The sequence below is a fragment of the Lepidochelys kempii genome, chromosome 11, assembly GCF_965140285.1.
Source record: "Lepidochelys kempii isolate rLepKem1 chromosome 11, rLepKem1.hap1, whole genome shotgun sequence".
Taxonomy (NCBI): domain Eukaryota; kingdom Metazoa; phylum Chordata; order Testudines; family Cheloniidae; genus Lepidochelys; species Lepidochelys kempii.
This window is the reverse complement of record NC_136390.1, coordinates 43,255,504-43,276,997: the sequence shown is the minus strand read 5'-3', so window position 1 is coordinate 43,276,997 and position 21,494 is coordinate 43,255,504. Positions and strand designations below refer to the sequence as shown.

At 40.2% G+C, this 21,494-nt stretch overlaps 1 protein-coding gene across 6 annotated transcripts in view; it reads left to right on the top strand.

Moving 5' to 3' along the window:
* Positions 1 to 1,512: 1,512 nt before the first annotated feature.
* Positions 1,513 to 21,494, top strand: part of LNPK (lunapark, ER junction formation factor) — an 85,208-nt gene continuing 65,226 nt past the window's right edge. For 2 of the 6 annotated variants that reach the window (XM_073305934.2, XM_073305927.2), the window contains exons 1-5: positions 1,536 to 1,625; positions 6,918 to 7,007; positions 11,802 to 11,846; positions 13,471 to 13,658; positions 18,398 to 18,456. In XM_073305934.2, coding sequence (XP_073162035.1) covers positions 6,981 to 7,007; positions 11,802 to 11,846; positions 13,471 to 13,658; positions 18,398 to 18,456 — 319 coding nt within the window. In that variant the 5' untranslated portion in view covers positions 1,536 to 1,625; positions 6,918 to 6,980. Of the gene's footprint in view, positions 1,626 to 6,917; positions 7,008 to 11,801; positions 11,847 to 13,470; positions 13,659 to 18,397; positions 18,457 to 21,494 lie in introns of all 6 variants that reach the window. The other 4 variants (XM_073305930.2, XM_073305931.2, XM_073305932.2 and 1 more) reach the window with 4 other exon arrangements.

Sequence of the window (21,494 nt, the reverse complement as noted above, 5' to 3'; positions counted from 1 at the left end):
TGGGAAGAGACTGCAATTCCTGCCATAGCGACTGATATAACAGTGAAAAGCAAATCCCAGAGTCCAGGTTCCCAACTCCAAGCCTCTAGCCCTGCGGCATTTAGGGGCTGTTACCAAAATTATCTCAATAAATCTCTTTTAGCAGCTGTGTGGGAGAGAGGTAGTTTCCTGGGTAAGTAAGTACTAAAGGACATAGGGATTTCTGGCTCAAAATCAATGACTAGAATTACAACCACAAGAAAATGCCGCCTCTGAAAAGTATCTATTATATTTGCCAACAATTAGTGCACATACATATTACACTAGTCAAAGCTTCTGCATGTTTTTTCAGGAATAGCTCCCAATTAGAGACAGAATAACAATTCACTCCAGAGATATATTAGCAGCACCTTAACAATACTTGTACTAATATAATTTACATCTTCAGAGTTTTGTGCAGGCACAGATAACGTTAGTTGACTGCCTATGAACCCCAACTTCCTCTCTTCATGTGCTGGTCATTTTTCACATTGATTACTGTGAGCTTCTCCTCTCTGGCCTCACTGCATCTCAGTCCGCCCTGGTCAAGTCTGTTCAAAATGTTGCTTCTTAAGTCATCTCCCTCTCCTCCCATGTCACTCCGCCTCCATCACCAGATCAAATTCAAGCTACATTCTCACCTAAAAGGCTTTACCCAAAAAGTCCCTATTTACATCTCTGCTGTGCACTTCTCCTCTTCTCCCCCTTGTTCTTCTCATTCATCTCTTTCCCGATCTTTTTGTCTCGATATATTATGTTCCTATAGCTGTTATTTGCCCCCATTCCTACAACGTTCCCCATGTCCTTGCGCTCTACAAACCTTTGCTTCCCCGGCAGGACCTCAACTAGCTATTCCTCCCCCGCAATTTTGCTCAGTCACAACCCCATCAATATTCCTCTCCCGAATTATCCTGGGTCTTTTCCTCTTCTTCAGGTGTGTTCTCTGGCCTCAAACGGCTCTGTGCGGGAAGCGCAGGGGCAGAGCACTTGACAGCTGTTTCATTTTACGGGCAGGGCAGCGCGGGGAAGCCTGCGCTGCTGCTGTCAAGATGTGAGCGCCGACAAAGCCGCCCAACAACGTGCGTTGTCTTTATTCCCAGGCAAAGACCTGTAAACACGAGCACGCGTGCATCGCCCAGCGACCCGTGGACCCCGCCTCCCTTAACGAAGAAACAAGGCTGCGAACGGCTCAGACGAGCGGGAAGGACGAGAAACACCTCAACCCCCACCCGCGCTTTCCCGGCTCCTTTCCGAGGCCAGGCGGACTGCGCGGCGGAGTGCGGGAGCCCCGGGCTTGCAGAGAACCGCCATCTCGCCCCGCCGGGTGCACACCCAGCGCTGCCCGGGCCCTGCGGGGGGCTCGAGGCGCCCGCGCCGCCCCGACGGCCGTTGGCACAGCAGCGGCGCCGCCCGACAGCTCCCAGCTGCGCGGCGCTCCCCCGTCACGTGATCCGGGCTCGGGGGGGGAGGGGGAGCGGGGAGCGGCGATTGGCTGCGCGCGGCGCGCGGTGTTTGATGGGAGAGCAGCTGAGCGGCCGGTGGTCCAGTCAGCGCCGGCGGGAGACAGCAGAGACGAGAGCAGGATGCGCGGGGGAGGCCCGCGGCAGGTACTGGGGGCTCTGCTCGGGTACCCAGCGCGTCCCGGGGCTCTGCGCGGGCCGGCGGGGGGTGGTTCCCCAGGCGGCCCGGTGATGGGTGCCCTCTTTGCCCCGGTCCTCGCCGCTCTGCCCCTGGAGCTTCCCCCGCAACCGGCTTGACAGGCGGCCCCGCTCCCTGGCGCGCAGGCCTGGCGCCCGGCAAGGGCTGGGCTGGGGAAGGGGGGCGGGTCTCGTCGTGTTCAGGGGAGCTAGTTCCCAGTCGCCAAAGCAGCTCCCAGTGACCCGGGAGGCTGGGGGAGTCGGACAGGGTAGCTACAGCGTGACACGGCAGCTTGTTCTCCCTGCGCCCGCACACGAGCATTGTGCCGGTGGGGGTGGCCTCGGGAAAGCCTGTCTGGTTTTGTTCCTACTTCTGTAAAGTACGGAGCAGGTGGTACAGCGTTAGGGGAATCTGCTTCATAAGTGATTTGCAGACAAAAGGTAGCTGCGAGTAGCTTACATTAGCTTCCAGTGCAGCTATATCAGAACAGGTAGCCTCACTGCAGCCTTAGTGTCTTTTGGCTACTGTTTTCATGGGCAGCTGTAGAAAACTAGAGTGAAAAAAGTGCTCAACCAAACCACTCCTTAATTCATTATCAAAAGCATAGTCTACTAAGGACCATTTCGCAACCAGAGTGACATACCATTGCATAGGGAAGTTCCCATATCTGGCTCAATACTGTGAATCCAGTAAACTCCTTAATTGGTCTCTTTGAAGTCCAGTTTGATCCTAAATCTGTTTTTAAAATAAGGTTTTACAAAACTTAACACCATTATTTATTTCCAATGACATTTAAAAAACTAATCAATAGAAAGATTTTTAGCAGATGTTCCTCTACAGGGTTTGCAACCCAGCACTGGTGCATGTGCTAATCTATAAGAACCTGAAACTGAGGGGGAAAAACAACTAAAATTAAATTCAGGAGTCTATTTTCATTGCTCAAACTGGGATGCAAAAACAGGCAGCCATAATGGTGAAAAACAGAGTTGATTTTAATAACTTGTTTAGTAATTTAAGGTTTTTGCAACATAGATAAGGAAACTTATAAAAAAATGAACAGTATAGTCTCCAGGGCCTATCCATCCTGAAGCTTGAATTGTTTCAGGCTGTTCCACATCTAGTTGTCTTTTCTGCAGGGTTGGCTTTCTTGAATTAAAAAATTATGATGATGAAACTGGCCAAAAATGCATGTTTAAAACTTAGACTCCTAAATCAATGACATAATATAGATTTAAGAACATGATTTAGGCACCACCATATTTGAACACATCAACTGTTTTTATGCAATCTTGACTGTTTTTATAGTACTTGAAGATTTTTTTCAAAAAAAGCTGGAATAAAGATCAAATCATATTATGTGATTCTAATTACAAAGCATTTTGGGGCTTTTTAATCAAGGCTACGAGGATTATATTTTGTTAGTTAACGGTGTCTTTAAAAGATTTTATTTGGATTTAGAGAATGGAATCAACTGAATCAAGCTGTCTAATTCTGGATCTGACTTTCAAAATGGGCTTCCACATTTTTCAGTTGTAGTTGTTGCATTGGCAATGAACTGCCAAGAGAAAGCATCAATGAATTCTGGGTGAAAATGGTTTTGTCATGAAGACTGCAAACAATTGTTTATGTATACTATTGAAGGGGGAAAAAATCCTTGCAATCATCTAATAGAATGTCTTACATACAGTTTTGTAAACTCTTAATAGTCATTAATCCCTTTTGTATATTATCTGAATTGAGGTGACTTTAAATTTTGAGAATATTGTACATAAGTGTTTCAGGTTGCAAAATTAAAGGATCTCAACTCATTTTTTGAGATCACCTGCATTTTACAAAACTCCTATTTATTATAGTAGTGTGGAGAAATCTGAAGCTGAAAATAGGACTTTCCATATAATTTTTGATACCATTTTTTCTTGAATGGCTGTTGGAGGGTCTGACACTTTTGTCATCTTTGCTTTAAGGTTAGGGTTCTATTTGAGTTCTAAAGTAAGACAAAATGCTCATATTTCAGTCTTACCTGAAGAAAGCAATCTGTAATTGCACAATTGTTGTAACAAGTTTAGCAGAACACCAAATTAAGCATGCAAATATTCCTCTGATTTTTGCTAGTTTTTCCTAGAGTTGTTTTATAGAGATGGGGCTTCCTGCTCAGTAGTTGACTGGTCAACTTCCCTTAAAAATAAATAAAGGAAAGAAAGCTTAACCTAAAACTTTCCCTTCTGCCTCATTCAGCCCTTTAATTTTCCCAACCATTCAGTTTTCACATAGATTTTCTTGATTACTATAAAGCAATGTACAGAAGCTAGTTTCTCTGGTTGAAGCAATACTGTCAACATATTTAATCTCTCAATTTAGGAATTGACTATAAAATGTTTCCACATAACTTTTATCTTAAATGATAAGCTTTGGACATTTAAATTATTGCTTTGCCACATTGGGATAGCAAATACTGCACATGGTAACACAGTTGCATTTTCAGTAATATGTGGTGATATTTATGGAAGGTTCTATCACAGCACTGACAATCAGAGTGAAAAGAGGAACTCTGCTCATGCTGGTGGAGACATAGAGAGGCAGAAATAAGCTGTAACTTGCTATTGGCAAGGGCATGAGAAGGAAAGAGGCCTAGGAAAGGGGAAGTTTTGTCAGGATAGATATTAGGATGTTAATGGTGTGCACGTGTGTGTGAGAGAGAGAAGTGATGTGAAGTAGAGTGAGCAAGAGGCCCTTGGATATTCTATTTATGGAGGAGCTGGAGGAAATCTGTCCTGTGGTTGTTTGTGAAAGAGCTGCAGAAGAAAGACATGGGGGAAGAAGAGTGGTACTGGAAGGGCTGGCAGCTAATGTACTTCATGTGCAAACCAAAACAATGGGGAATGCTTAGTCTTTCAAATATAATACATGGCATATAAATAAAGAATAGGAAATTTACTTGCTTCCCTAATTTAGCTGTTCATATCAAATATCATTCCTTTAAAAATGTCTGATTTTTCAGAATAGTACATGTAAAGCAAGTCACATTTCTAGTCCATATGAACGTGTCCATACCCACATTTTGACAAGACTGCTTTCTTTCACAGATATTTGCCAAATAAGTTTCAAAATAGACAAGTGATACTAATAAGGCCAAGTTAAATATATACATTGAGATTGTTTTTGTCCTTTTAAAGAATGCAAACTTTCTGGTGAGTAATTAGACACATTGTAGCTTAGCCCTTCTTTTTTTTTGCAACAAAAACGGCATCTCTTTTTAAAAGTGTTCAAGAGCAAAGTGTCTGCTCAGAATGGTCCAAACATATAATACATATTTGGCATACACCGCCTTACATGTGACTGCCAAGTAGATGTTATATAAACTTTAACAAAACGTTTTTTAGCATTAAAACAAATAGATTATTCTTTCATTGTGAACTTTGTTGTAGAAGTGGCTATCCACAGGGTAAATCTAAGGGACCCAGAAAGTATTTGTGCTTTTCCCTGTCTGCAGCTCACCCCTCTTGATTAGTCATCTGGCAGCAGCAACGTTGATCTGTCCATCTGTTCTTTGCTTTAATTTGCAGTAGTTCAAATACTGATTTTTCTCAGCATCTTTAAGGATTGTTTTCAGAATCATAAGACTTAACTGCATTCTCATAGTTCTGGCTTCCATGGAAATTTTTGGTTTTCTTAAATGGTGAAAGAGTTACTTAGCACTCACTACAGCTAATACTGCTGTGGCTATGTGTACTGTGTTATTACCTTGTTCTGACAACCTCTTAAACTTTTTGAGAAGAAATCTGGATCTAGATGGAGTTTCTGTATCTTTAATTTGGCCAAAGATAATTAGTAATGGTAATTTTAATACCTCTGCTAAAATGAAGGATTTTTTCTCTTAAAGACAGTGTTACTTCAATCTCCTTAGTTCAAAAGACTTGGTACAACCCTTGTTTTTTGGTTGGGATTATTATTATTAACAGGGATCCTAGTTTTCTGAGATTTAAAAAAAAAATTATCTGATAAAAACCATAAAAATCCCAGTGTTTCCCACAATTAAAATGAAATGCTGAACTGTAGTTTCCCTAGCCTTGATATATAGTTATCTGTTGAACACAATGTTTTATTGATAGACTGCAGAACCCCATTTAGCTGAGCCTCCATTATTTGCCTCCTTGTATTAACTGAACCAGAGGTGCCCAAGCCCCAGTCATTGTCAGCGCGGGGCAGCTGCTGGCTCTGTTAATATGGAGAGATGGATAATGGAGGTTCGGATAAATGGGGTTCTGGTATATATAGATATGGTATGTGTATGTATAAATATACACATATACATATACACAGACGTTTATTTTTTTACAAAATGTAAAAATGAAAGATTCTCTGTAAAAATGCAAATTCCACGTTTTTCCATGGCAAATGGCTTTCTAGAATCTCTGGTTATTACAAATAGGAATTTGTAACTTTTTTTTCTCATTTATAGGTAAAAATTCTAAATTGAGGGACTGAAATGGTAGTAAAATATGTAATCTATCATCTGTAAATTCTGTGTGAACCCATCTGGGCAAGCTCGTGGCTGAAGGTTGTTGGTTTATGATTGCTGTTCATTGGTCTCTGAAGTAACTTGGTGGCTATTCCATTTTTCTGTGAAGCATCCACATTATGATTTTTGCTGATCGGAATCCTTGTCAGTCTTGGCAGACAGCTGGACCTGGAGACTGACCTATCGCTGCACCATTAGAAGTATTAAAGGCCATTGCACTGCTGCTGTCTGGATTGTATATATTCTGGGCATAAAGAGAGGCCAATCTGACACTTCACAAGAGCATTCAATTCACATTAAATTTGAATTTGACAATTTTAGATTTTTTTTAACATGGTCTGAATTTTAAATAATCTGCAGTTGAAATTAATGTACGGCTAATTAAATTACATGGCACTTAAATCATTCTCATTTGCTAAATTATAACATTTGTGGCACTTAAATGAAGACAAGGGCTCTGAGTACTAGTTGTTTTGTATTTTACTTGTAGATAGATATCTCCAAAACAAAACATAAACTTGCCCACAATCTTGGTAAGCTACTTAGTAGAATGACTTAACAATACAAAGAGGTTCTAAAACTGGTGGCTGGAGTGAAGGAGTATGTGAAGAATTTGGAGATGATAGACACCCATATGCAGTGTTACTTAATTTATATTCTAGAATGCAATTGTGAAATATCACCTTAAACATCTTAAAATGTACTTTTGGCGTATTCTTAAACAGAAATGCTTTACTTCTAGCTGTGAATTCCATCAGAAGATTGTTATAAGCAACCAAGTCAACCTATTTCCACAAATTAAAAAATGGGTGGATTAGTTTCCCGATGGAGGGTAAGTAAATCTTGTTATGATATAAAAATCTTTACAGATAGTTCAGGAGACTAAAATACTTGTAAGTCTGAAATATTCTTTTCTGAATAATTTGATATGGTTTAGAATAGAATTCTGTATTTGTTCATAGGTTTCAGAGTGGTAGCCGAGTTAGTCTGTATCAGCAAAAAGAATGAGGAGTACTTGTGGCACCTTAGACTAACACATTTATTTGGGCATAAGTTTTTGTGGGCTAAAACCCACTTCATCGGATGCATGCAGCGGAAAATACAGTAGGAAGATAGATATATACACAGAGAACATGAAAAAATGGGTGTTGCCATACCAACTATAATGAGACTAATCAATTAAGGTGAGCTATTATCAGCAGGAGAAAAAACTTTTGTAGTGATAATCAGGATGGCCCATTTCCAACAGTTGACAAGAAGGTGTGAGTAACAGTAGGGGAAAAATTAGGATGGGGAAATAGTTTGTACTTTCTGTAATGACCCCTCCACTCCCAGTTTTTATTCAAGCCTAATTTAATAGTGTCCAGTTTACAAGTTAGTTCCAATTCTGCAGTTGCTCATTGGAGTCGGTTTCTGAAGTTTTTTTGTTGGAGTATTGCGACTTTTAAATCTGTAATTGAGTGACCAGGGAGGTTGAAGTGTTCTCCGACTGGTTTTTGAATGGTATAATTCTTGACGTCTGATTTGCATCCATTTATTCTTTTGCGTAGAGACTGTCTGGTTTGGCCAATGTACATGGCAGAGGGGCATTGCTGGCACATGATGGCATATATCACATTGGTAGATGTGCAGGTGAACGAGCCTCTGATGGTGTGGCTGATGTGATTAGGTCCTATGATGATGTCCCTTGAATAGATATGTGGACAGAGTTGGCAACGGGCTTTGTTGCAAGGATAGGTTCCTGGGTTAGTGTTTTTGTTGTGTGGTGTGTGGTTGCTGGTGAGTATTTGCTTCAGGTTGGGGGACTATCTATAAGCTAGGACTGGGCTGTTTCCCAAGATCTGTGAGAGTGATGGGTCGTCCTTCAGGATAGGTTGTAGATCCTTGATGATGTGCTGAAGAGGTTTTAGTTCAGGGCTGAAAGTGACGGCTAATGGCGTTCTGTTACTTTCTTTGTTGGGCCTGTCCTGGAGTAGGTGACTTCTGGGTATTCTTCTGGCTCTGTCATTCTGTTTCTTCACTTCAGCAGGTGGGTATTGTAGTTTTAAGAATGCTTGATAGAGATCTTGTAGGTGTTTGTCTGAGGGATTGGAGCAAATGCGGTTGTATCTTAGAGCTTGGCTGTAGACAATGGATCGTGTGATGCAGTCTGGATGAAAGCTGGAGGCATGTAGGTAAGTATAGCGATCAGTAGGTTTCCAGTACAGGGTGGTATTTATGTGACCATCACTTATTAGTGCTGTAGCGTCCAGGAAGTGGATCTCTTGTGTGGACTGGTCCAGGCTGAGGTTGATGGTGGGATGGAAATTGTTGAAATCATGATGGAATTCCTCAAGGGCTTTTTTTCATGGGTCCAGATGATGAAGACATCATCCATCCTGATTATCACTACAAGTTTTTTTTCTTCTTCTCCTGCTGATAATAGCCCACCTTAATTGATTAGTGTTGTTATAGTTGGTATGGCAACATCCATTTTTTCATGTTCATGTATATCTTCCCCCCTGTATTTTCCACTGCATGCATCCAGCAAAATGGGTTTTAGCCCACAAAAGCTTATGCCCAAATAAATTTGTTAGTATTTGTTCATGATACTTTGGTCAAAAAACTGTTCTGAGTCTGAAATTTCTAGTAATCATCTATGTGCTGATTGAAAACCAATAACCAAATAAACATTGGTCATGCTACCCAAATGGAAAACTGTATAACTGATTAGGCCTGGGTTCAGAATCCACTTAGGGCATGTCAACAGGTTTCAGAGTAACAGCCGTGTTAGTCTGTATTCGCAAAAAGAAAAGGAGTACTTGTGGCACCTTAGAGACTAACCAATTTATTTGAGCATGAGCTTTCATGAGCTACAGCTCACTTCATCGGATGCATGCCGTGGAAACTGCAGCAGACTGCTGCTGCAGTTTCCACGGCATGCATCCGATGAAGTGAGCTGTAGCTCACGAAAGCTCATGCTCAAATAAATTGGTTAGTCTCTAAGGTGCCACAAGTACTCCTTTTCTTTTAGGGCATGTCCTTACTAATAGGCTGTTTTGTGCCTTACTTAGCTTTTATTGCTTTCTTTGTCCTGCCTTTGGACCTTGCTTTGAATTTCTAATAGTTAGAAATGTGGTGAAGATGACTGTCACCTCAGGGATTCCTTCAGAAGTCCCTTTCTAGATCTGATAATCACTTACATCTATCCTGATCCAGTGCTAACAGTACATAACAGATTGTGATTTGGTTGCTGTTCCTGAGCCTTTTAACCTAGGTACTAGTGAATCAATCAAGGAGAGTATCATTCTTTATTTGTCTAGATGTATGTACTAGTTTAAGAGTGTCTAGCAAATATTTAAAAATAGAGGTAAATCTCCCTTCCGTCCCATTCTGCAGGAAAACTAGTATCTTTAGTTTATACATTTGTTGTTGGGATGTGTGAGGAACTTATGGCAAAGCGAGGTCAAATACATGAATGGTGAAGTCTGGTCATTCTTGCCTCTTGCGGGAGTAAGTTCCATAGTCTAGTTTGTTCTTGGTTTTTTAGCATATCTGAGTGTGTGAAAGCTTTCTTTACAAAACACTTGTAAACTGCAAACTATTTACAGCTCACCTAAATTCACTGTATATTTCTCATATGTGTTGCATGCCCAAAGAATGTCTTGAGTTTTTAACCAAAAAATACTGCATAAATCTAGTCCTCTAAAGATTTAACCTGTCAAATTTGTATAATGGATGTTTTACCAGGCCCTTACGGGTAAAATATAACTTTCCTGCTCATGTTGTGCCATCTGGCTGACACCTCTACGTGAGTTTGAGGGGGAACCAAAAAAGATAATGAACAGGTTGAGATGTATCTTCTTTTCTCAAAACTCAGTGTTTTGGAAGATGGACTCTATTCCTGAAAGAAATCCTCCTGGGAGGTGAAAATATTCTGTTTGCAGTTGCTAGTAATTTTTATTTAAAACAAATACACATAGGCAGCAATGTTCACGTGACTTTTTTGTTGGAATGTCAGGTTGGTCTCTGCTGTTCACATCTCCTCCCTTGTTTCATTCATCAATATATTTCCTCTCCTCATTTATTCCATATCCTACATTCATAATAGCTTCAGATCCTCCACAGGTGTTCTTCCTTTCACATGTACCCCCTCTCTCTGTCTTCCTCCAAGTCTCATCTACCTCCCTCCTTATTGCCGCTGTGTGTGTACACCAGATCACTAGCACTGGAAGTGGGTAGGGGAAAGGTGAGACCCAGAGAACAATGAAGGGCAGCTCTCCTGCACAGCAGCTGAGTTCTTAATTTATGATTAAAAAGTTGCTGGGGCTCAAGCAATTAGGTGCTGGAGCTCAACCAGTTTTTTTTTTTACTTTCATAACTGATGCAGCAAGCTAAGTTCCCTCTAAGCTGCACGGCAGTACAGCTGCCTATTAAGCACCACGCAGGTGCTCAGGGCTGCAACTGGGAGAGGTTCCTCTCCCCAAGCCCCAGACCTGCTGAGGCACCCCTCCCCAGACCTGCTGTAGCCAGGGGATAGTTGCTCCTCCCCAGGCCCTGCCCCAGTCCGTTCCTGGACCTGCCACAGCTTGGGGACAGGTGCCCCTCCCCCAGAACCGACCCGACCCTGCCGCGAACCTGCTGTGGCCAGGGAGAGGCACCTCTCCCCCTTATCCCAGGTGCTGCTGTGGGGAGAGAGAGCAGGGGTGGAGTCTGGGGCAGCTGGGCTTGGGCGAGCTCAGGCTTCAATCCCCTGTCTTGGGGTCCTGTAGTAATTTTTGTTGTCAGAAGCAGTTCGTGGTGCAATAAGTTTGAGAACCCATATTCTAAGGGAATGTCTACATTACAGACTTAAGTCAATGTATGTTAGCTCGACTTCCAGCCCCACAGTAATTAGCATGGACATCAACCACCACGGTACCCTCCTTCTCTTGGTGGTGGATGTCCTCCCAAGGAGTGCTTCAACTAACTGTGGGGTGGGGTTGAGAGCAAGGGCTTTCAGCTCTGTGCCGCTCCCCACCAGGAGCAGAGGCTAGCTGGGTGGGGAGCAAGGCAGGTGTAGCCTGGCAGACAGCTGGGGGCAGCTGGATTCTAGCTGCCTGGCTTTCTTGCCCATTTCAGGGCTCCAGCACCTAGCCCTGAAATGGACAAGACAGCCAACAGCCAATGTAAGTAACACAGTGTCTACACAGACACTGTCTCCCTGACTACACCAACATAAGCTCTACACCTCCTGTGGAGGTAGAGTTGTTATGTCGGTGTAGTAGGGCATTTACATCAGCGGGACAAGGCTGTAGTATGTACACTGACGTAATTAGGTCAACATAAGCTGCCTTACGTGGACCTACCTCTGTAGTGTAGACCAGGTCTTTGTACTAGGTCTGCTGGCAGGGTGCACATCCTTGTTAGTGTGTGGCTTAGGAGAGGAGCCTTTATAAGCAGCTAATGTCAGCAGGAAATGTGCACGGAAAGTGGATAACTAGTCAATTAAAATGAGTACAAAGTAAAAGTACATTTCATTTGTTGGTTTTGAATGAAAACACCTTAATCTGTTGTCACATATAAATACTGCTGGCAGTATGTTGTAAACAGAATATCTTGGGTATCACTGTAGAGTTCGATGACACCTCTTTTCCCTCCCCGAAAGCAGGCAAAGGCTTCGACAGTAGAAGTGTTGGAGAAAATTGATAAGGTATGTATTTTGCCTCTGCACTATTCCTGTTCTATTTACTTTAGAAATAGACATCTAACATCTGGGCAGTTTTTTAAAATCACCAAGCTTGTAACAAATGGGTGGGGGGGTGTTAGGAGAGGAGGTTATGTACATTTTTAATTAGGGTTGGCAGAATTCAATTTTAACTTTTTTTTAGAATTTTATCATGTTATTTAAATCTTTGTAGTTGCAGGAAGTTATCGGCGGGGGATCAGGCAATAATTATTTAATCTCAGTGGAGAGATTCAGAAAGTTAAAGCTTAATAACCATTAAAACACACATGTCAATATATACAAAGTAAATATCATTAAATCAAAATCTAAGTTCTTAAGCAGCATTTTTTTGCTTTGCCTGTCTGTTTATTTTGATTGTCAATGGAAATATTTTTTTTTTTTTTTGGTTTGTGTGCATACGGTGAAATCAATGTTTACGGATTTAAAAAAAAAAATCAAATCCTTCCAAGCCTATTTGTAATGGAATTAAAATTATAATGGTGCTGATTCCAGACTTGAGCATTGATGTACTAGAGACTTGGAGCTTCAGGAGAAGGAAAGTAGAGAGCAGAACCCCAACATTAAATGATTTTGAATATTAGCACTTCCTCAAGAAATAGCTACATAACTTATAGTCTAAGTCTACATTTCAACAACTTGTAAAGTAAATAAATGTTAAATTGGCCTGGTTGGAGAATCTAATTAAGGGTAATTTTTAGGCTCTCATTTTTATATTCTCCAGAAAATGTCACTAGAACAAAGTCCTATTCATTTGTCTCATTCGAAAAGCTTCAATACAGGTTGTGTTACAACTTTTATTATAAGTGATAAAATAAGATCATGGACAGAATAATTAAAGAGACGGTTCAGTGATCTAGTATGATTCTGGTCAACTATTGTGAAAGTTGTCTGTTTATGGAGCAATGACCTGTTTTGAAATATTCCGTCAGTATTTTCATTGGTCAGATTAATGAAGGTGTGGGTAATCCTGTTGTCACTGAAAGTACAAAGCACTGTTAGATCATTCATCCACCTGCCAAAAAAAACAAAACAAAACAGTGTTAAGATATTCAGGACTGTATTCTTAATGGGAGGGAGTACTAAAACAAAAATATAGTTGAAGTGGCTGCAATAGCTCAGCTTTGTCACAGCAGGAGATGGTACTATTAAAATATAAAAACATATTTTGAAGTTTCACAGATGCCTGTTTAAGCAACAGTACTCAAACTGCAGAACACTTTCCTGTGATCAGAAAAAGCTGGCTGGTCCCATGATGCTGGTTCTCCCCCTTGTTTCCAAGTTACTAAATTTCATTAAGGCAGCTAAAAATACACATATTCTTAATATCACTCTTGAGTTGCTGTAGTTGCCCAAGGAATGTTATCTGCTCATGAATGAAGGGCAGGTGGTCCATGCCACGGCCAATGTATTAAGGTGTAGTTCATGCTATGAACATGTTAGATTTGTTGGACAAACAGTGTCAAGTACAGAAAGCCTGATTGCTTTTGTAATGTTTTCAGATGTCATACGGAAATGCTCAACTTCAACAAACCTAATAAAGCATTCGTTACCTTCAGCCACTAGTCACTTAAAAATCCTTTATTTACAGGACATCCAGGCATTAGAAGAATTTAGAGAAAAAAATCAGAGGCTACAGAAGCTATGGGTTGGAAGACTACTTCTCTACTCATCAATTCTTTATCTTATTACTTGTTTAATTGTATATTTGTGGTATCTTCCTGATGAATGGACAGCAAGGCTGATTATGATGCTTCCATTTTTTGCATTTCCATTGATGTAAGTAAAATATGCCTTTTTCCTAACTGCTGTCTCTTTGTTGAAAGGAAGTGGAAAGTGAATCTCAGCAGGGCCTTGGGTTTGTTTTTGTCAACCCTTGAGTTATCACAACTTGCTGGATTTTTCTCTTTAAAATAGATCTGAGTAGTTAGGCAGAAGAGTGTGGTGTAGGGTTTTTTGTTTTTTATTTTGTTTTTGGGTTTTTTTGGTGAGGGAAATGTCTGCTGGGTCTGGGTTTGGAGTGGAACTTAAAGATTTTTCCGTTCAAAAAGTGTCAACATCTGAAGATGCTTAGTTTATTAGAATGAGACTCACTCGGGTTATGTAAATCTGAACAGCCTTAAAATCCGTTTCATTTGGGTTGAAGATAAGTTTGTCCTGTTCTAAGTTTTTAAAGGGATATCATCAACTCAAAATCTAGTCCTTTAAAAAATATTTAAATTATTAGGGTGCAACAGCTACTCCTAAATTTCCCGGACTGTTTTTATGGCTTTATTATTGTTTAGGTTTATAAAAAAATTTCTCCCCTCATTGTCTGAAAGAGTTGCACAAACAAAATACTTTGTAGGTAGTCAAAGTGCTGGCGAATGCAAAAACTAAAACTGGGAAAGAAAAATGTTCCAAGTTTTCAGTTTAAGTACATTTTAGGTGCAACTAACAAAACTGTGTAAATGTTCAAGTTGAATTGATTTTTTTTAATAAAGTTGATGGTGTCCCTTTAACGTGTGGATGAGTTTCACATGAGGAGCTGTTCTACTGGAGTATTCTTGATAGAGTTTTTTCCTATCATAGAATGTTAAGGAGCCCTGATGCTGTTAACTCTTTGAATATAGAGTAGGCAAAATGGCTACTAAGTTGGTTTTAGTTCTGTTTGCTTGAACTGATTACTTTGCTTGTAAAGTGTCTTGTTTTCAACGTTTTGTGTTTAGTTTCAAATTTTACCCAGGGTCGGTGCAACCACTAGGCGAACTAGACGGTCGCCTAGGGTGCCAAGTGGTTGGGGGGCGGCCAAAAGCGCGCTCCGGGGAGGCAGTGGAGTGGAGGTGAGCTGGGGCAGGGGGTCGCAGGGAGGGCCGCCTGCAGGAAGTAACGAGGAGGGGGGGTGGTGCACAGGAGAACCACTCCCCGCCGCAGCTCACCTCTGCTCCACCTTCTCCCCTGAGCACCGCCCCGCTCTGCTTCTCTCCCTCCCAGACTTGCATGCCAAACAGCTGATTGGCGCCGCAAGCCTGGGAGGTGGGAGAAGCAGCGGCATGCTCGGGGAGGAGGCAGAGCAGAGGTGAGCTGGGGCACGGAGTTGCCGCACGCAGCTCCCCGGACTGAGGGGTGGGTGGGAGGCGCAAGGTGGAAGTTTTGCCTAGGGTGCACAATATCCTTGCACCGGCCCTGATTTTACCCCTGCTGAAATTTAGGCTTGACAGGATTTTCACCTTGGATCATCTTTGGGATCGGAGAGGCATGAAGTCTGTTTAGCCTTTTGGTGCTTTAATACAGATATTACAGCAAGACTGATTTGTGCAGACTGTGGACAGCAAAACTACATGAAGTCTTTTAAAATGCTTTTTGCACATGTAGTAATCTTGCTATTCATAAATATGTACTAACTTGCTATATAATATTGATGTTCACTTGAAAATGGATATATATTTCATGAAATAAAACATGTAGATCAATATACATGTACAGCAATACACTGACTGAACTGATCTATAAATGAAGGCTCAAAGTAGGCTTTGACAAACAGAATGAATAGGTTTCCCCCCTTCCCCGGTAGTATTGTGAAAAAGGCTTTTTACCTAGCCTGCTATTTATGTCAGCCTCCCTCTTATACTCAAATATAGCAAATGAGTTTTGCCATTGTTCAAGGGCCTGTCTTCTTCTACTAGTCTGATCTTCTAATGGATATTTTGTTCTCCTGTTTTTCTAAGTTCAGTACACATTTCATTTTTGAACGATAAGCTTTCATGAAATCCTGAGTCAGGCAACCACCAAGCATATGAATGTTTAAAATTAAATTTAGGCTCTTATGACTTGGAAGGATGTGTCTGATTTTTCTCCTGAGCCCAGTCCTCTTCAGTTTTTATCTGGCAGGTATGAATGGCAAGCAGCTGCCAGCATGTCTTCTTTCTCAGTCAAGAGGTGAATCTATGTTGAATGCCTGGTGCCATCCAGTACTAACTCTAGAGATTTTTCTGCCTTAAGCAAACTAGAAAATGTCTGCCCCCTACCCCCCCAGCCTGCAGTCACTCACTAACAGTACTGTGTTACCTCGCTTCCACAAGGTCTGAGCATGTTACCGATGCTGGTACAGTGAGCTAGGTTCTAGGAATATGTAGCATTTTTAACTTTGAAATACTTACATTTAAATAACTGAAGACTTGAGAAAAATAGTGGCACATAAGAAAGCCTCACTTCTTGAAACTGCAATTACTTCCATTCAGAATTATTTTGTCTTATTTCTTCAGCTGAAACTTTAAATTATTTAAATTCTCTGATAATTAAATTGACAAGATTCTTCATTTAACCTTTTCAATTTGAGAGCTGGAGTGGACATAATAGTCCTAAAAAAGAGAATTTAGAATGGAAACTTCAATACTAATAGCACTATCTGATTGCTCAACATATAGCACTAGGTGGTGCGGGAAAGAAACTTGACTTGGGGAAAAAATAAATAATGGTTAAAGGAAATAATGCTTCTGGGTTTATAGCATACTCTCCAAAACAATTTAAGACTCTACAGACACATGATGCATCATTGTCTCATCACTTTATAGAGAATAAGTGCCACTCACGTGACATATAAGGAATATGTCAGCAATCATTATACTACTTTATAACTGTTTTTAAAATAGTTATTAAACCATGAATTTGGAAGCGGAATGTCAGTATAGTATGCCTTTGTTAATTCTGTCTCTGTTAATGATTTGTTGTCTGTGACCTTCAGCAATCACTTCACCTAAGTGCTTTGACATCTGCATCTGGAAAATTGGGATAGTAGTTAACTAACTCACCTCTCAAGGATTTTGTGACTATTAATTGTTGTAAGCATTTTAGTAATGCAATATAAGATATAAATGCTAAGTATGTGCTTATTAATCAGCGACATCAATGTGTTGTGTTAAAACTTTGTGGAATTTTGCTTATTCTTTTTGATGCTAAACATGAGTTTGGTAACTCTTTGCTTTAACCTCATGCAGACCTCTAATATTTATTATTGGCTTCATTTAATTCTGTGTCTGCCTTTAGATTTTTAAATAGTGCCTATGACAAACAGGGTTTTACATAAAATTCTCAGTGAGGCTTGAAAATCTACTTGCTACTAGGGAGTTGGTAGATTTTCCTGACAAGCAAAAGGCGCCAAAGTCATCACTTTAAGTAGCACTTAAATTTTTTTTTAAAAAAAGAAGTTTCTAATCCTTATGCCTGCAAGGAGAACCTTACTAATGTAAAATGAATGTAGATCAGTGCAGTTTTTCCCTCCTAAGAGTGTAGATAAACTGCTCCATTGTTTCTGCTAATATTCAAAGTCTTATGAAGCAGCTGACAAGATGTGGGTCAGAATCACTGCTGCTATTCAATTTTACAGGGCTCTGACAAGAATAATGTCAGTTTACTCTTCTGCTTGGAAAATGATTTAATGTAGCAAGTGCACAATAGCTGTTTTCTGTGGACCATTCTGGTATGACCCCTCCCCACTAACCTCCCAAATCTTCAGTTTTTTTAATATAGCTGGTAAGTCTAGTCCTCAGGTTAGTATGTGTTTGATAAATATTTCAAGAAGTAACCTGCAAATGAAGTTGTTTGCAGCAGATTACTTGAGCAACATAGTCCTTGAATTTATGATGTTTCTACATGAAAATCAATCCTTGCTTGAATCCTTACATATTCTAATATGTGACTAAATATGTGAGCGTAAAAGTTTATTTTTAAAATTCTTATTATTATAGGTTTTTACTGCTTTACTTTTGGAGGGTAATATATTAAAACTTCCCCATTAAATATGACATTGTCATTGTGGCTGCTTCTTCATTAGCTCTTTACATAGTAATAATTTGTTTCATTATATTTTAATAGAAACATTACTGATATGTAAATCAGTGCTGTGATGGGAGGAAATGCTGGAGCATCATTCATAACTTCTCACTTCGTAATATATTTGTGAAGATTTTCACTACTTTCTGCATAGCTGCTAAGGATGGTTTCCTTGAAGGAAGTGATTATAGATAGGTTTCAGAGTAGCAGCCATGTTAGTCTGTATTCGCAAAAAGAAAAGGAGTACTAGTGGCACCTTAGAGACTACCCAATTTATTTGAGCATAAGCTTTCGATGCATCCGATGAAGTGAGCTGTAGCTCACGAAAGCTTATGCTCAAATAAATTGGGTAGTCTCTAAGGTGCCACTAGTACTCCTTTTGATTATAGATGATCTACTTTAAAAACTAGGTGTTACAAGGGGAATGTGACCTAGGAGTAATGTTACTTTTTCTGTTGGTGTCCTTTGCAGCATTTGTAAGAGATGTTGGAGGGGAACAATGCTACCTTTTGTGAAAGTGTTTGACACTAGCTGTTCTCTGAAACTAGAGTTTCTATTAAACCTTCAGAATAGGCTACTTGTAAACCATTTTGGAGGAGTGCTAGTCACTCCATAATTGAGGGAGAAGTTAGCTTCCCATTACAAATTTAACTATTTTCAGTTAGTTTACATTAAGACTAATAAAACAACTTTTTTCCCTTCCCCAGAATCTGGTTTATAAGAACAGTGCTCATTTTCTTCTTTTCCAAAAGAACAGAAAGAAATAGTAAGTATCTTTTCAGTCTTTTTCAAATCCTGTGGAACTATTTAGTAGGAGTGAGACTCAATATAATATAAGCTTCCCGGAGAGGAATGATGATGACCTCTCGGTAGAGGCACAGAGCTGGGACTTGGTAGACTTTTAAATTCTGTTTCTGCCACTTACTTCCTTGGAAAGTCACTTAATCTCTTTTCTTCCCAGCTATAAAATGGCAACACCCTGCCATACAGGGGTGTTGTGAGGTGTAATAGATCAATTCAGGGGCCTTCAGCACCGGTGCATCTTGATCCCTCCTATTCTCTGCCTGTGGCATACAGTAGTTCAATCTCCTGTGGATTTCATTTACTTTTGAGATAAGAATAGATGATCTAGTGGTCCCTTCTTGCCTTAAACTCTCTGATTGTATGTCAGAAACTCATATGGCCCCCTGACTAGTATATAAGATCGATTGACTATAGGCTTCAAAAGAGTTACTACAAATACTCTGGCAGTATTTTGACTGTCTTAACTTTCTCATGCTGTGTGTAAGGGCAGAGACTGTTTATATGAAATAAGTTCTAATGTCCTTCTTTTGAAGAGACTACTGCAATTTTCATTGTTGTCTGTAGCATGGCTGTAATAGTATGCTATTAAAAAGAAGCAGTGTCTTCTAAATGGAAAAGTGGGACAGGCAAGCATCATTTTCTTGATGTAATATTAATATGTTTTGAGAGCTGCCTATCCACAGCAATGGGAATTCCTGTCTTTTCTATTTATTTATTTAATTTTTTTAAAGTAGTACAGATAGGTGGCATGAGAATAATGCAGAATGTTCAAAAGGGATGGCCAGAGTTCCAATAAAAGGATAAATTCTAAGGCAGAATTTAAAAACAGGCATTTGTGGTGGTGGGTCTATCCATAGTATTTAGAATTAATTAAGAGACCTATTCATTAAAGGTGAGATTGCCTTCAACACTCCTTACTGATGTAGGCAAAACATGAAGAGAATTCAGATTTGGCCCTGTGTTTTATGACTCAAAGGAGATTCAAGAATTGTTCTTGTGTTATTTGAAACACCTTGTAATTTACTACGTTAAGCAACATAACTTTTTGAACATCTTTCCTCTGATTCAACACTGCTTAAATATTTTGGATATAAATATACCTATAGCGTTATTTTTCAATGTGGTCTAGGATTATTTTATTTAGAGATGAAGGCGTATCAGTGTCTCAGGTGCTAATATGTTGCACTTTTTTCACTTTCTACAGTATCTGTGTAGTTTGCCTGGATATTTGAAGCTTACAGATGTTTTAAACTCCACAGATTAATTTTAATACTTTTTGTTAAACCTGTGTTTAACAGACTAGCTCAGACTTCTTTCTCCATACTCTTTTCCTTCTGAGTACAACTGTTAAACTTAATCCTAGTGACAGTGGGGTGGGGGTTTCTGTTTTTGTTCTAGACAGGGTCTATGCTGGGAGGCCATGCTTCTGTCTTGTCTCTTTCACTCTCACAGCAAGCTGTAGTGGGGGAGATCTTATATTTTGCAGGGGAAGGTGAATGGTTTACATACTGCTTGATATTCTAAATGTGGCTGTTGGGGGAGGATGGACAGTGAGACTGTTGAATTGAGCCACCATCAATTCTTGTTGAAGCTCGGTCTCACTTTCATCAGACGCACGTGGTGCTTTCTCAGTGCTTGGCCAAAATCAGAACGTGGAGGAGAGTAGGATGGCTGAAGATTACACTGACTAAGGCAGAGGTGATGGTAATAGGTGATCTTCAGGTGATGTGGTAGGGGGGATTTCAGTGCCCACTATTTAAAATGTGAGCCAGGAGAATGCAGATAACTCTTCCTTCAAGAGTCCTGCATTTGGAAATACTTAAAGATCTCTGTTTATAGGGTGTCTGGACTCCATGTCACTAGTATCTCTTAATCTGTTTGGGTAGACATTTGATGTTGTTTTTCTGCTCTGGACCTAGTCTAGCCCTTAGGACTTATTTAATAAAAATAAATCCCCAAAACCCCCACACCACTGGTTCCAAAATACTGGCTATCTGGTACTGAGTCCTTGTTGTTTTCATCCGCTAAAGTTAGCTGAGTGCTAAAATATGACACTTTCCTAATCATGACTTCCAGGAATTGCCACTGGAAGGTGCTCCATGAGGTTAACTTGTTGATCACTTTCCTTTCCACTTGTAATCTGTTAAAGTGATCTATGCAATAAAAATGAATTGCCCAAGTTTTAAAAATACTACAGTGCTCATTGGGGCTGCAGTTGAAGACCACTGGGAAGTGGCACTTGGTGAAGAATGCTGCTGCTTGTCTGTTACATAGTATTAACCACTGGAACATTTGCCAATTTTTCAACTGAACTGGCATCCTGTTGCTTCTGGGTGCAGCTTGAGGAGTTGTCATTGATCTGTAAAGTCTTAAATGGTGTGGGCTATCTGGGAGGCTGCCTCTCTAGTGATTTTCTGTGGCAATCAAATTCAGTAATGGTGTATGTGACCATGGTGCCTGGAGGGGTCATATTGAGAGTGCTTTCTCAGTGAAAATGGCAAGGAATAGGGCAGACAATCTCCAAAACTGGTGGCTTATTCTATGATTAGATTCACTAAGCCAGTAGCGAAATAGCTTCTGTAATATCACACTGGTTACCAAGAATCCAAAATACAGTCCCCCTTTAAGCAATCCAGTCTTTGGCTCCCAAGTCTAATATAGCAAGAGATTACTGAAAACCGTTTTCACCATACTTAAAGTCCTGCCAATTCCAGAAGACCGGATACATTGCCCACCAGGTCAATGAATATTTCATATCTCACCCAATACATTCTTAGAGCCAATCCTTATTAACTAAATCTAAGACTTATTACTAAAAGAAAAAAGGAGAGTTATATATCGTTCAGTATACATACAAATGTGTGTAAAGTCCTTAGGTTAGTTTCATAGCAGAGATGGTGAGACTGCTGATTTGTAAAAGTCTTTCTGAAATCAATTGAAAAGGTTATAGTCCAACAGACATCCAGGTGCCGAGTTTGTTGAACTCCTTTTGTGAGAATT